Here is a 15,472-nt window from a genome sequence, read left to right as displayed (position 1 = left end):
CTTGGTCCAGTCCTAAAACCTATGCAATTACACATGCTGTACTTGAGCTACACATGAAACCCTGCAAGGATTGGATTCAGGCAAGAATTTACTATCACACAATCACAGAATCCCTGATTTTTGTTGAAGGGACCTTAAAGCTCACCCAGCTCCAACCCCTGCCACAGGCAGGGACACCTTCCACTAGAGCAGGTTGCTCCAAGCCCCTGTGTCCAACCTGGCCTTGAACACTGCCAGGGTGGGGCAGCCACAGCTTCTCTGGGCACCCTGTGCCAGTGCCTCAGCACCCTCACAGGGAAGAGCTTCTGCCTAAGAGCTCATCTCAGTCTCCCCTCTGGCAGGTTAAAGCCATTCCCCTTGTCCTGTCCCTACGGGCCCTCGTTCAAAGCCCCTCTCCAGGTTTCCTGCAGGCCCTTCTGGCACTGGAATGCTGTGCAGGTGAGTCGGCTGTTATAAGCTTTCTTAAAGGAAAGCATCCCAAATCTGTGCTTTTTGTTGCTTTACTTGAACAACCTCTGTCCCAGAATTTGAAGATTCACCTTTTCAAAAGCAATTATTCAAGCTCAACACTTCCCACCCACTACTCAGCGACATTAGCTCTCTGTGCCAGAACCCTGCATTGGTAGTACTGAGAAACTGCTTCCTTCACTGTGTGCACAGGTCCTCCTGCCTCCTTTAATCCCAGTTCTGTGGACTCAAGAGTTTGACAAGCTACAGGAGAACTGTGCCAGGCTGTGCCATGTGTGTGTTATTATTCTGAGGACTGCTGTGTATAACAGGAGTGGCTGCCACGCATGGAGCAGCTGGGCTGAGCTCATGCTTGGGAAAAGCAAAGATGCCTCTTTGCTATTTGGAGAAAGATCAAGGCCTTTTGGTATTGAAACACTTCCTTTGCCTCAGTGTCTCTTCGTGACCTGAAGTAATGCAGAAGATGAAGCAAAGCTCTCCAGGAGAAGCAGACCTGGGCCAGGTATGAGAAAAGCTTTTCAGAGCAGCAAGACTTACCTCTTTGACAGAAGTAGTCTCTTCCACAACTATTTCCATCTCAGGGCTTGCAGTGTGGTCACTCCCAACAACAAAGTACAAGAAGAGCTGAAAAGGCAAGTATAAGCTATTAGAATACATACCGAAGTATGGAAATACTGTGAAGTAACGCTCCCTACTGCACACATAGACCAGCTATTGCACTCTTGCCATCAGTCAAACAGCACCGAAACTCCCTTGGGCTAAAGCAAACAACGTAAGCAGTACAAATAGAGAAGCATAGGCAATTGAGTTATGGCCATCCTTAGATCTTCATTAACCATCTGCATGCCTGCTGAAAATGCACTCTGATCTTTAGAAATATACATCTACTTTTTCTCCTCCATACTTACAACTTGTAGATAATCAAGAGCAATACCCCCCTTTTCTTCCTTTATGCTCTTTATATACACAGCAGAGCACAAGAGTTGGACAACCACGAAGAGATGAATGAGAAGTGATTTACCATTACCCACATGAGCTATAAACTGGTCACATATATGCTCTTGGCCTTCTGCAACTAAGTGGTGTGAGCCCTCATGCTGAAATGTGTAATACTTAGTGCCACTGAGCATTTATTTCCATGCCATTTTCAACCATCAGGAGAATAAAAAGATGAGTACAAGACACATTGGGAACTCTAAGCAAAGCATAAAACCAGCACAAAACTCTTTTCAGTCACACCACTACCATACCTGAGTGGAAGTTGGAGCTTTCCCATGACAGAGCCCAAGCAAGCTTCCCATTTTCAGTTCTGCTTCTTTGACAGTATAATCCTCAGGCACTTCAAGAAGAACAAAAACACAGAGAACATCATCATCATCTGCTGCTGCTTCCTGAAAATACCTGTTCTATCATGCTGCTCTTTAAGATAAAAATATTCAGTATCATTTAGAGAGCTTCACTTGCAGTGTTGACACATCTATAAGCCTCCACTGACGAGATCAAAGTAACATCAGTGTAAAGGTTCCTCCCCACCACTCCTTGCATATGGACTGACAGAATCATTTAGGTTGCGATGGATCTTTGCAGGTTGTGTGGTCCAAACCCCTGCTCTGAAGTCACATCAATTGACTCTGGGCTTTTCCCAGTCAAACTGAACAGCTCCAGGGATGCATAGCTACTAGCCTCTCTGGGGTCCCTATCTTCTGGTAGATGCCTCCCACTGTGAATTCCCTTCTCCCTTCCTCCATACCAGCTGGAATTTCCCCTCATTGAAACTTGTGTCTGCTGCCTTTCATCCTTTTCATGTGCTCCTCTGAGATGAGTATGGCTCTGCCTTCCCCCTATGTCCATGTTAAGGAGTTAAAGACAACAATTATACTTCTTCCACACAAGCCTCTTCCTCTTCAGCTGGAAGAACCCAGCTTTCGTCCTCTTTCCTATGTTCCAGCTACCCAAACCATACTGGGTGCTCTGCTCTAGATGGGCTCTAGTGTGTAAGAGCTTCTTTCTCATGCTGAGGAACCCTCAGAACAGACACAATTCTCCAGGTGCTGGCTGACAAGCACTGAGTGGAAGGGAATTAAACTCTCTTTGGCTTCCTGGCCATGTTTTACTAATGCAAAATATCAAAGACATAGCAAATGTTTCCCAGCAAGCACAAAGCTGATCCACTATGCCCCTGGAATGTCTAGGAAGTTGCTATGTAAATGTATTAAACATGATTTAAAACGGATCACATAGAGACTCCAGTTTAAGCTATGGAACAGAGGACTTAAATCCCACAGCCTTGAAGCATATGGCCAATGGTCAATGAACAAAAGCAGGAATGTCCATCAGTTTTACTCATTAGGGATGCATGAAAAAGAAGAGAAGGCTCCAGGAGACTTTAGAGCAGCTCCCAGCGCTAAAAAAGGCTACAAGAAACCTGGAGAGGAGCTTTAGACAAGGGCCTGTAGGGACAGGACCAGGGGAATGGCTTTAACCTGCCAGAACAGGGGAGATTGAGATGAGCTCTCAGGCAGAAGCTCTTCCCTGTGAGGGTGCTGAGGCGCTGGCACAGGGTGCCCAGAGAAGCTGTGGCTGCCCCATCCCTGGTGGTGTTCAAGGCCAGGTTGGACACAGGGGCTTGGAGCAACCTGCTCTAGTGGAAGGCATCCCGGCCTTGGAACTGGATGAGCTTTAAGGTCCCTTCCAACCCACACCCGTCTGGGATTCTATGATCCTATTTAAGTTTCACCTCTAGCACTGTATTGGTACTGTTAATAAACAGTAAAACTGGGGGGGGGAAAAAAAAAAACCACCACCAAACAAACCCACAAACCCAAACGCAGTCACTTCAGTTAAGCCTGGAGCTCAGTGGAGTTCTGTGCGTGTGTGTGCTTCTCCCAGGAAAGGACAAAGGGAAGCTTTAAGTTTCGCAATTGAACTTTTTACAGAACCATAATTAAACTTACCTGGAGACAGAAGTTTCCCATTTCCACTGACAGGTCTCAGGCAGCTGGCATTTGCTGGAACAAAAAAGGGCAGGAAAGAGAGAGATCTAGTAAGCAATTCAATAAGGAAGAAATACAGCTTAGTACTTTAGACAGACAACATATTAGGATTAAGAGGGTTATGTTTGAGGCCTCCCTCTCAAGGGATGACATCAAAAGTCCAATTGGAGAGAGATTGCTAAAGACTCCCTGAACACTCTTTGTTGGGATGCTTTCAGTGAAGGTTTCTTTCTGTCAGCCACAAGCAGTTCAATACAAACTGACCCAGTGTTCCCAAAGGTAAAGGCATCAAAACCAACTTTCAAGAAAGAAAACTGGATTGTCTTAAAGAAAGGAATAAGGTTAAAAAGAGTCATCAATACTCAGTGCAATACTGTAGTAAGATACACCATTATTCCTAATCCAACAGCTTCTGAAAAACAAGAGCTTCATAAAATGTATTTAATCAAGTCTTGCACCCATTGATTTTTAATAAGCTAAGAAAAATAAGAATTTGATTCAGCATTAGATGAATTAAGACCTTTACACCCTCTTTTATCAAAACCAAACCCAAAACATCTTCACAGCAATGGATTTTCTAACATTATCACACGTAAAAACACTTACCCAGCTCCTCCTCGAGCTGAAGCTCCCGTATAGCTTTCATTTTTATATCTGCCATCACCTAAAAGAAAGCAGCATTAGCACCCCTAATGCACAATGCCAGTAACGCACCCGCTGTTCACATCTGCCTACAAAATGCAGCCTTCAAATGAAATTAGTCCTGGATATATTCTTATTCCTAACATTATACACACACTCTCCAGCTTTAAGCCATTCCCCTTGTCCTGTCCCTACAGGCCCTTGTCCAAAGCCCCTCTCCAGCTTTCCTGTAGCCCCTTTAGGCACTGGAGCTGCTCTAAGGTCTCCCCAGAGCGCAGCAGAGGGGCAGAATCCCCTCCCTGAGCTGCTGCTCATGCTCTGGGAGTGCAGCCCAGCACACAGTGGGGTTACAGTATCACAGTATGTTAGAGATTGGAAGGAACCTCGAAAAGATCATCTAGTCCAATCCCCCTGCCAGAGCAGGAACACCTAGATAATGTTACACAGGAATGTGTCCAGGTGGGTTCTGAATGCCTCCAGGGAAGAGATCTGGGCTCAAGTGCACACTGATGCTGAGTCATGGGGAGCTTCTCCTCACCCAACACCCCCAAGTCCTTTCCCTCAGGGCTGCTCTCAATCTGTATCTTCCTCTTCTAGTATCTTTTTTTGCTGTACTGTCATAGCCTCACCAAACATACACTAATGGGATAGACTAAAAAGAATGTTGTTTCTCACTAAAGCCCAGTGATGTAGCTGCACTGGTTTAAGTTACCTCCATTACAGTCCCATTATAGAGCATGCAAAGTATCCCAATAACTGTAAATCTAAGTTGCACAATATTACACCTCAAATCCTGTGTTCAGTTCTGGGCTACAAGAGAGACACTGAGGTGCTGGAGCAGGGCCAGAGAAGGGCAATGGAGCTGGTGCAGGGCCTAGAGCACAAGTGTGATGGGGAACGGCTGAGGGACCTGGGGGTTCAGTCTGGAGAAGAGAAGGCTCAGGGGGGACCTTATCGCTCCCTACAGCTGCCTGATAGGAGGATGGAGCCAGATGGGGCTGGGCTCTGTTCCCAAGGCACAAGGGATGGGACAAGAGGAAACGGCCTCAAGCTGCACCAGGGCAGGTTTAGATGGAGAAGAATTGAAGGAACAATTCCTTCCCCACAGGGTGCTCAGGCATTGGAACAGGCTGCCCAGGGCAGGGCTGGAGTCACCATCCCTGTAAGTGCTCACACACAGTGGAGACTGGAGACGAGGCCCTCAGTGCCATGGGTTTTTGGTGGCCTTGGCAGTGCTGGGCAACGGTTTGACTGGATGAGCTTAAAGGTCTTTTCCAACCTGGCTGATTTTATGATTTTCATCACAGAAACATTTCAGCCCTGACATTAAATCCACTCCTCCTCAACTGGCCCACATGCACTGGCCAAGTTTTCCTGGGAAACAGCCTGTGTTACATCCCTGACCAAATGTGCCTCCTTACCGTTTCTATAGTGGCAGTAATTTTAATGTGTTTCTCTTCATCTCCTGTTCTGCAGAAGTTTTTCACTTGGAGCCAGCTGATGTCGTATGTAAAAGCTGTCAAATTGCCGCTTGACACATTCACGAAGCTGTAAGTAATGAGTAGGACAAAGATGGTGAAAGACAGTTGGTGTAGAGTCGGCCTTGGATCCTCTGTATCCCAACTCCACAAGCTGAGGGATCGATCTCTCACTGCTTGATTTAATCTCCATTTTCAGTACTGTTCCAACTAGAAGGTCAGAATTTATGTAGCAAGCACATACACATCTCTGAAGATGGGAATTAACCTAAGGATTATACACTGGGAAGCGAAATGAGACCAGAAATCTGCCTGAGCATCTTTAGATTCAACTCAAGAGATTCAGCAAAGATGCTTCTGATATTGCTCTGTTCTCTCATCTCACCAAGTCCCTTGGAGAACCACCCAATTCAATCTCAGGAATTCAGGTTATGCCAAGATGTGCCAACACACAGGTTGTTCTCACCAAGTTTTCCCCTTTAAAAATGTAAAGGATATGACTGAATCTGCACTTCAAGAGCAAATAAATAGTTAAAAGTTGGTAAGTACCTGATCTCCAAAACTGAAGATTACATTATCTTGAACTAAACAGCTCAAAGTGACAAGTAAAAGACTACATACATGGCTGGCATAATTTGAACTAAACAGATTTTGCCAAAATTGCTGTTTTCCTTAATTATACTTGTAATTCAAATGGTTACCTCTGATCATGGCTGTCTAAGATGAGTACTGAGCATCCATCCGTCAGACCAACACTTCTGACTGTTTTGTTCATATCTTCTTCCAGAAGAACTTCCCAGTTTTTAGCTTCTTTCTCTGGTCCCGAGAGGTTCTTTAGAATGATTCCTCCAGCTGGTGCTAAGGCTCTGTACAGCTCACCCAGTTCTGTGCTGCAAGAAAAGACGTGCTGCGACTCTGTGAAGTGCTGACCCTTCCCTCCCTCGTTGTACTCCGCTAAACGAAGAACATTTAGGACCACGGGCTCATGATCAGGGCCTGTCATCACCTTTGTGCCACCAACCTGAAGGAAGGAAAGCAAGATTCATGCTGTGCGGATCAGTACAATACAGAAGAGACTGGACAGCAATACATAACTACTACTGAGAGGAAAAGATGGACCTTCTCTCCTCATTAGAAACAAACCACCTTTGACCAAATGCCTACTGAACAAACAACTGGAGTAACTCAGAGGTATTGGGAAGAGAAAGCATAATGCTAAGGTCTGTTCCTTAGCTGTTCCAAGTCTGCATATAAAAATACTTGGTCTTCATCAGATTAAAAAGAGAGGAATTCAGCCCTTCAGGTTATTAAAGAACTACCCAAAACTGTGACTGAGGCAGATCAAGAGAGTTATCTGGTCTTTCCGATACTCGACCTAGGCAAAGAATACAGTTCCTTGCTGAAGACAATTGAATCATGCAGGAAGCTGGAGTAGCGAAGAGCATACCGTAAGTACAACCAGGACAAGAACGGCTCTTACTAGTGTTTTCTTTTGGTTTGGGGTTGGTTTGTGTTAGGATTTTTTGACAGATCAGAAAGAAAACACATACTTGTACAACAGAAGTCCTTTGAAAGTATCACAGAACTTTAGAAATATAGAATGGCTGGAAGGGACTTTAGAAATACAGAATGGCTGGAAAGGACCTCAAGAATCATCTGGTCCAACCTATCTTAGCAAAGCATGATCTAGATCTAATATCTAATATTTTATTAGATCTAACATTTGTTTCCATTACAGAGATAGGATAAAATGCTGTACTACAAGCATTTGAAAGTCAAGCAGAAGCCTTACCATTAAAAGGAATTTGTAACACTAAAGAAGTAGTGTAGCATTTCAGGGAGATCATATATAGAAGTAATCACTGACAGGTCTCATATGTGAAATCATAGAATCCCAGCCTGGTTTGGGTTGGAAGCAACCTTAAAGCTCATCTGGTTCCAACCCCCTGCCACAGGCAGGGACACCTTCCACTAGAGCAGGCTGCTCCAAGTCCCTGTGTCCAACCTGACCTTTAACACTGCCAGGGATGGCAAAGCCACAGCTTCTCTGGGCAACCTGGGCCTCACCATCTCCATAGTAAAGAATTCACTACAGGGCATAAGTTTTTGTTATTGCATTACTATCAACCCATCTCCATCCAAGAGGCACCATATGTTTCCAGAACATCCTCTGATGTAACTGTCAGTGGGTATCTACATCTTAATCTCTTCAGACCAGACAAGCAGAAGAAAGTGTTTGGCTCTTTTACCTCCTTCCCATTCCACACAAAGACATCTGCTCCATCAGCCAGCCCAATGCCATCCAGTGTCAGTTCATCTCCTAAAAACAAGGAAATCGTCAGGTTCTTGCCCTCCACAAAATAGACAAACAGGGTCAGCTGGTGAACTCAAATATACTGGCACATTGTACTCTGGCTCAAGTGTATCAGTACAAAAGCTTGTGTGGTCAGAATTTAGGGTGCGTAAGTTAGGGTTCACCCATGCAGCAAGGGCCCCACAAGCAGGTACACACCCCTACAGCACTCTCACCAAATAAACGGGGCCATAGCACAAAGGTTTGAATTCCATTTCCTTTGCAAAGTGAGGCCCAAGTGAGCACTTGGCAAAGCTGCTTGGTCGGAGTTACCTACATAAGACTGAACAGTGAATCAATGGACCTAAAATGAAAAGGTTGGATTTAATATGGATTTGCACACTGTACATTCCAAGTCCATTCTTTGAAATATTAATGCCCCTGCTGCAGTTTCCTTTACCTTCCTACAGTAAGTCAGATTCAGATTGTCATTTAAAGAACCACACTAGCACATGGAGGAATACTGACAGCAGCTATGAGTGCCTCTCTATTTTGAAGTCACCATCACGGGAAGTTGGTTATGTGCTGGTAGAACCCTAATTCTCTGAAACACACCACAAAGACTACAAAATCTTAAAATGGCTTTTGAAGAGAAACCCTCGGAATTGCACAACAGTGTAAAAGCAGAGACAAAAGTCATGCTTTTTAAAAGCCTAATTACTCAATAATGTACTCTTTACGTAAGCCTCTTCTTTTACAGAATTCCAACTTCAGCTTAAGTCTAACCTATGCTTTTCTTTTGTGTCACCCTGGCTCCTCTCTTTTATGTTACCTACTAGGTAAATAGTATGAAAGCAAACATTCATAAGCAAATCAAGATTAAAACACGTAACTGCTATTTTTGTCAGCAAGTATGTTTAACTTGGATAAGATCTGCAGTCACGTTGCATTTCACAACCAAGATTACATACAAGCAAGTCTCAAATCCCTTCATTTCACTAACAAGAGTATCCTAAATAATTTAACTGCAGTGGATTTGCACCTAAGTTTGAGTTTGAAGACTCAATGTCCAGTAATATACATCTCCAAACTGGTTTACATGTGCAATGCTCAATACCTGCAGAAATACAGCATGTAAATAACATAGGAGCCTTGTCTTACCATCAAGTATCTGGTAAAGATGTAGTCCTGCTGGTAAAGGCTTGGCAATACTGAGGATCATGTCTCCTGCCCAAGATTCCAACATCTAATTAGGAAGAATAAAAGGAGTCAAAGAAATAAACTGCCAGCAAGCAATAACTCACAGCACTCAGCATTACAACTCCACTGAGCACTGCTGCAGCCTGGCTACCAAGCTCACTGGGTGATGAGTAACAAGTTACGGAGATTTATCTCAATCAGGCCAGGAATGCAGGAAACACTCAAGCGCTTAGGACTCGGCCTTTCAGGCCTGTCACCAGAGAGACAAAAGTAGCTTCAAGTGGACACTAATGCGAATGGGAGGTACAAGGAAAGCAAACAGCGGTTCCTGACACTGAGTTAGCTTTGATGTAAATCTCTCTGAAAAAGCATGTTATAAATTGGGCTTTTAGTCCCCCTCTAACTACCTTTACTGTTGAAAACTTCTCAATGAGATAAAAATTGCAGCACAAATACATCTCGAAATCTCCTTGTGGCCCAAGTGAAAACTAAGGATCTGAGTTCATTTAATACAGCAAATACCTGGAATATTGATTGCCGAAGGTCTCCTAGTGTTTTCCTTCTATCAATAGTCAAATCCACAACACTCTCTTTCCAAGTAAGCGCAGGGTGCAAAGCCCCATTGTGAAATGTATAACATGAGCTCAAGTGGAGGTGTAAATCAATGCCGTTGTTGGCTGAATCACATTCCGCTCTTGAGAAGAAGAACACAAGTGTAAGGCAGGGAATTTAACCCCAACAAATGGCTGTCTTATCTCAGAGATGCTTCTGTGGCCTGAACTGTTACCCTCATGGCTAAACTGAGTGCCACATTCTGTGCTTCTTCAAGAGGTATGCAAAGAGGTGTTCAAAGATGATGTGTAATACAGAGACATCCTCCACGTAAGTGCTCTTAAGAGTATGTTCTGGGTAGTTCTACAACTTAGTCAACATTTCTAAACATTATGACAAACTTGATCTTTAGGGATGTGGAGGTTATAGGGGTTTTCAGACTGTGTTGCTGATCAGTACTCTGTCGAAAGGCAGAGAAAGAACAAGTGCAGTGACACTGATTCAGCACAGGCACAGACATGCCTTCCTCTTTATACCTATATCCTTATAGAATCCCAGCCTGGTTTGGGTTGGAAGGGACCTTAAAGCTCATCCAGTTCCAGCCCCCTGCCATGGGGGGGGGACACCTTCCACTAGAGCAGGCTGCTCCAAGCCCCTGTGTCCAACCTGGCCTTCAACAGTGCCAGGGATGGGACAGCCACAGCTTCTCTGGGCACCCTGTGCCAGCGCCTCAGCACCCTCACAGGGAAGAGCTTCTGTCTAAGACCTCATCTCAAACCCTCTTGCATCTGGCTCTACTTTGAGTTTCATTCAATTTAAGTCCCTTTGGAGATCTGCAGATTAACAAAGTTGTTCAAGAGACTGGTACAGCTACATAAATATACCTCTTTTTTTGCAGCTCAGTATTAGCAGCATTCATTTCATTCAGAAGGTGCGTGGGTATTTTGTACCTCGGATTTCCTCGTGCTGCAAAAAATACAATAGGTTAGTTTGACTGCAGCAGCTCAACACGTGTTTTGGCAACAAGTGATCAAGATGAGATATTACAATGATATTTCAATGGTAACCATTGAAAATTCAGAGCCATAATGTTGCATCCTTTCCTAACAGAGAAAATTAAACTGCAAGATGATTTAAATTCATCCCAGGAATTTTTCCTTAAGGGAAACAAATATATCAACACTGTTAGCAACATATTATATTTGGTCTAGAAAGAGATGTTAGAATCCCACCCTGGTTTGGGCTGGAAGGGACTTTAGAGCTCCTCCAGTTCCAACCCCCTGCCACACGCAGTGACATCTTCCACTAGAGCAGGCTGCTCCAAGCCCCGTCCAACCTGGCCTAAAGTCAGCTACAGCCAACTAATTGGCCACCACCTCCTTGGAGGTAACCTTGTGTTCTTCAGTTAACCCTTTCTTCAAATGATCACCAGAAGGAAATCTCTACCTTCAGTTCTTGCAAAGCACCGATATGCCCAACAGCCTTTGCCCTCCCGAAAACAAAGTGCCAATGAAGTTAGCCCTTAGAACATCAAGATGAGCTTTGCGTACCTTCAGGTGGCCTTTGTAACTGAGATTTGCGATAGAACAGCATGTAGGCACTCTCTTTCCCCTCAAATTGTTTCTCAATATCCTTTTCCTTGATGGGTTGAACTTTGGAATCATTCAGGTCAAACCAATGACAACCAGCAGAACTGTCCTTTAGCCTTGGAGGGATTTTCTTTGAGTCCCACTGGACATCATTCTTCTGAAGAGGGCTTTGGAGATCTCCGCCTTGAAAATCTGACTTAACCGCGAGCTTGTGTTTTTCCTTCAGACCAACCTTGTTTTCATCAGGGCTGAACTGAAAAATCTGAAGATGATTCTGCAGATACTAAACCAAAAGCAAAAGCAAGATGAAAAAGAAACCCATTTTTCAATATAAGCAACCTGAATTACCTACTTCACCTGATTCATCCTCAAATTGACACACAAACTCCACCACTTCAAACTTGGGTTTATGATGCTTCCACATGCATTTCATGGAAGCCCAGACTGGTTTGGGTTGGGAGGGACCTTAAAGCTCATCCAGTTCCAACCCCCTGCGGTGGGCAGGGACACCATCCACTAGAGCAGGTTGCTCCAAGCCCCTGTGTCCAACCTGGCCTTGAACACTGCCAGGGATGGGGCAGCCACAGCTTCTCTGGGCACCCTGTGGCAGCACCTCACCACCCTCGCAGGGAAGAGCCTTATCTGAACTTCCCTGAACTTCCCCTGTTTCATTTTGAACCCATCACCCCTTGTCCTATCACTCCAGTTCCTGATGAAGAGTCCCTCCCCAGCATCCTTGTAGCCCCCTTCAGACACTGGAAGCTGCTCTGATTTCTCCACACAGCTTCTCTTCTCCAGACTGAACAGCCTCAGTGTTCTCAGCCTGGCTCCATACAGAAGCTGCTCCAGCCCCTGCTCATCCTCGTGGCCCTCCTCTGGACATGCTCCAACAGCTCCATGTCCTTCTTATGCTGAGGACACTAGAACTGCAGGCTGTGCTCCAAGTGGGGTCTCACAAGAGCAGAGCAACCTCTTTTTGACATGTTCTACCTTGCTAGTCCAAGGACCAGAATTATCATCCTATTACTATTCAAATAGGAATAGAAATGGAAAGTGATGTTAAAGAGTACAAAAGAAACTCAAATACATGCACATTACCTTTCGTAATGGTCCATACTGCTTTCGGTACTTCTTATTCCAGGACACCCCTTTCTTCTCCAATAATTTCTGCCCCAATTGATCCACAGGAATTTGTTTAGCTTCTTCCTACAAAAAACAAAATTGTAAATGAGGATAACAAAGGCTACAAAAGCCAAGGGACACACACAAGTATCCAGCTCTGAAGTGCTTCACTCAGTCCTGTTTGTTAACAAGCCAAGGTCACATCACCTCTTGCAACAGCTTCAGTAAATACTTAAATACTCAAAAAGGACCCTTTAGTGCATGAAGAACTACTTGCTAGCATTAAAGCAGGTTAAGTTACAAGTTTTATATGCTTTACAATGTTCTGAAGAGTTCTGTACACTTAAAACTGCCCACTTGTGCAAACACTACCACCACCTCCTAGGTTCCCCAATATCAAAATCAAAGGAATAAACTCTTTACATACCATACCTCTGACAAAATCCCTTTTAAGACTGCCAATGGATTTTCTATTTCTTTGGCATTTTCAGTATCTCTTAAAGCCTTATCTTCAATCACCTTATCCTCTTCTTCCTGTAAAAGAAAAAGAAGACTCGCAAATAGCGTTGTTTCACATGCAAGGACTGGGGGTCCATTATAGTCTGTTAAAGTTAGCAGACATAATTTCAGAGTAGGAAGCAGTTGTGATAAGCTGCCTCTGCCACCTGCTATGGACTGAATTGTGGCTTTCAGAATCTATTTTTATTCTCTTAAACAAAAAAAAAAAAAAAGAGCATTTGTGATATTTACAGACAGGCATCTGGAGTCAGCCACCACAATAAATGTGCTGGTCTTGAGTAAAGATAGGATTCATGTGGGAAGGAAAAACTGAGCCCGAGACCCCTGCCTTGCAGCACTGTGTGCAATTCTGGTGTCCTTAGTGTCTGGGGGCTACAAAGATGCTGGAGAGGGACTCTTCATCAGGGACTGGAGTGATAGGACAAGAGGTGATGTGTTCAGACTGAAACTGGGGGAGTTCAGGTTGGAGATAAGGCAGAAGTTCTTCCCTGTGAGGGTGCCGAGGCGCTGGCACAGGGTGCCCAGAGAAGCTGTGGCTGCCCCATCCCTGGCAGTGTTGAAGGCCAGGTTGGACACAGGGGCTTGGAGCAACCTGCTCTAGTGGAAGGTGTCCCTGTCCATGGCAGGGGGTTGGAACTGGATGATCTTAAGCTCCTTTCCAACTCAGATCACTTTGCAATTCCACGACTTCTATGCGAGACAGTTCAGCAAATCAGAAAGCTATAGTTTGCGACAAAATCTTGACAGACATTGTATACTGGGCAAAACGAGCCTTCTCCATGAGGGAAGAGACCAAACACCTGACTCAAATGTTAATTATTTGGATGTACACTTCATCCATTACCTCTTAATGCTTTTCTGAAAAATGAGATCTATCAAGCAAGGTAAAAAAAAGCCTTTAGGACTTACTTGTAACTGCCAGTTTCCTAGTTCATCCACATCTCTGACATAAACATGATAGTGTCCTCCATAGCAGCCACCTTTGTGTATAATAACAGAGAAGAGCTCATACATGTACTCTGAGTCATCCATTTCAGTCTTTAAAAAGAAAAACAATAACAGTAACAATAACACATCAGTAAGTCTTTCACACAAGGCCACTTTTACACCATCAGCATCGCTTCAGGTACTTCTCAAGGTGCGTTTGCATGTGCAGATTAAAACAGCTTTTCAGCACTGAGAAACACATCTGGACTGACACAAACCATGGACCAGGACACAGGCTCCTTAAGCAACCTTCTAAGCACGATTCTGAACAACACTGGAAATTCAAGGTTTAAAACAATGACATATTGCTGTAAATAAGGGAATACCTCAACTTCTTTGCTCTAAACCAGGCTTATTTTGCTGCAAAGACTAGAGAAAAACAAGCAACACATTTATATACACAAAGCACATAGAGGCGAAAGACCTTCCTCAAATGCAAACACAGAAGTTTGCAAGCTTGTACTGCAACATCTCAGTAAGAAAATGTCTTTTTCAATACTAGTGCCTTCATGAAGTATATACTTTATATATTTTAAAGCTCTATTTATAATCAAAATACAGAGATATGATGCAAAGACAGATCCTTCAGAAAAATCAGATAACTCCAAGCACATAAACCGTATTAAAACATAGCTAAATTTCTCCATGATGTTATCAGGCAATGCCAATACAAAAACCAATTGGATTTCATTTCCAGGTGATAAACTTCCTTTCAAGGGAATGTCAAATTAAGCGCCAAGTAATGATTACACCCTTTCCCCTCACATAAATACAAGGTACTTCCCACTCAGTCAGAAAATGGCCTTTTGAAAACAAACTGGAATTTCAAAGATTTAGAATAAGGGACAGAGAAGAAGCCCACAAAGCTTCTTGAATACCCTTCCCTGACAAAATGCCAACTAAAACAGAACTTGACCTTGAGATATTAGTTCCCAGCTGAGTACATAGAAACTCCAACAAGCATAACAGTACAAACCTGTTCACAGAAAGGCCTCAGGTTTATCTGGCTGGGGAACGTGTAGCAGCTCGTCTCCTTGTATCGCTCACACTTCTCAAAGTCAAAGTTAAATCTCAGGAGAGAGATGGTGAGGAAGGGTGGCAGCTTGCGCAGCTTAGCAGACTGGAAAGCAATTTAAACACACTGTCAGCACAGTCAGAACAAAGGAGGGTTTCCACCTTGCTGCGCCCAGCTATTCTTTAACAAAGCTTCATTACAAGAAGGCAGTGTATTCAGTTTTAAAATGTCTTCTCAATTCCCTATTCCAATTTCCCTCCCAACTACACATCCTAAAAGCAATGCACATCTTTCCCCTCTGTTAAGCCTTACAACTTCCTCAAATGGTCATCACCACTCCTACCCTTTATCCTGCTACAGAAAATGAAGGAGGATGTTGCTGAAATTCTACTCAATAACGCCATTTCCGTAACCTACGGGTTTTTGGTGTGAGGATTTTCTTGGATCTTCCCTAAGAAGCAATTGCCTCAAAACCCTGAGCTTGTGACGTTGGAGTAAATAGCATCTTCCCAGCCCCTGTCACCAACTGGCAGGGGAAGGTTTGCATTAGATCTTAGGAAGAAGCTCTTCTCTGTGAAGGGCTTTTGACAAGGGCCTGTAAGGATAGGACAAGG

General features: G+C 44.0%; 1 protein-coding gene across 7 annotated transcripts in view; it reads right to left on the bottom strand.

The window, feature by feature from the left end:
• USP40 (ubiquitin specific peptidase 40) overlaps window positions 1–15,472 on the bottom strand; it is a 57,417-nt gene that overhangs the window by 32,486 nt on the left and 9,459 nt on the right. For all 7 annotated transcript variants that reach the window (XM_062642490.1, XM_062642500.1, XM_062642517.1 and 4 more), the window contains 15 exons: window positions 14,820–14,963; window positions 13,766–13,894; window positions 12,770–12,871; window positions 12,314–12,421; window positions 11,177–11,498; window positions 10,511–10,592; window positions 9,597–9,768; window positions 9,036–9,120; window positions 7,831–7,901; window positions 6,283–6,602; window positions 5,525–5,651; window positions 4,068–4,125; window positions 3,423–3,476; window positions 1,719–1,807; window positions 1,006–1,092 (listed from right to left, as the gene is read on the bottom strand). In XM_062642490.1, the coding sequence (XP_062498474.1) occupies window positions 1,006–1,092; window positions 1,719–1,807; window positions 3,423–3,476; window positions 4,068–4,125; window positions 5,525–5,651; window positions 6,283–6,602; window positions 7,831–7,901; window positions 9,036–9,120; window positions 9,597–9,768; window positions 10,511–10,592; window positions 11,177–11,498; window positions 12,314–12,421; window positions 12,770–12,871; window positions 13,766–13,894; window positions 14,820–14,963 (1,950 nt within the window). The remainder of the gene's footprint in view (window positions 1–1,005; window positions 1,093–1,718; window positions 1,808–3,422; window positions 3,477–4,067; window positions 4,126–5,524; window positions 5,652–6,282; window positions 6,603–7,830; window positions 7,902–9,035; window positions 9,121–9,596; window positions 9,769–10,510; window positions 10,593–11,176; window positions 11,499–12,313; window positions 12,422–12,769; window positions 12,872–13,765; window positions 13,895–14,819; window positions 14,964–15,472) is intronic.

The sequence above is a fragment of the Pezoporus occidentalis genome, unplaced genomic scaffold (genome assembly GCF_034315485.1).
Source record: "Pezoporus occidentalis ecotype Australia unplaced genomic scaffold, CSIRO_AGI_Poc_V1 ctg118, whole genome shotgun sequence".
Taxonomy (NCBI): Eukaryota; Metazoa; Chordata; class Aves; order Psittaciformes; family Psittacidae; genus Pezoporus; species Pezoporus occidentalis.
This window is presented reverse-complemented; position numbering and strand designations above follow the sequence as displayed.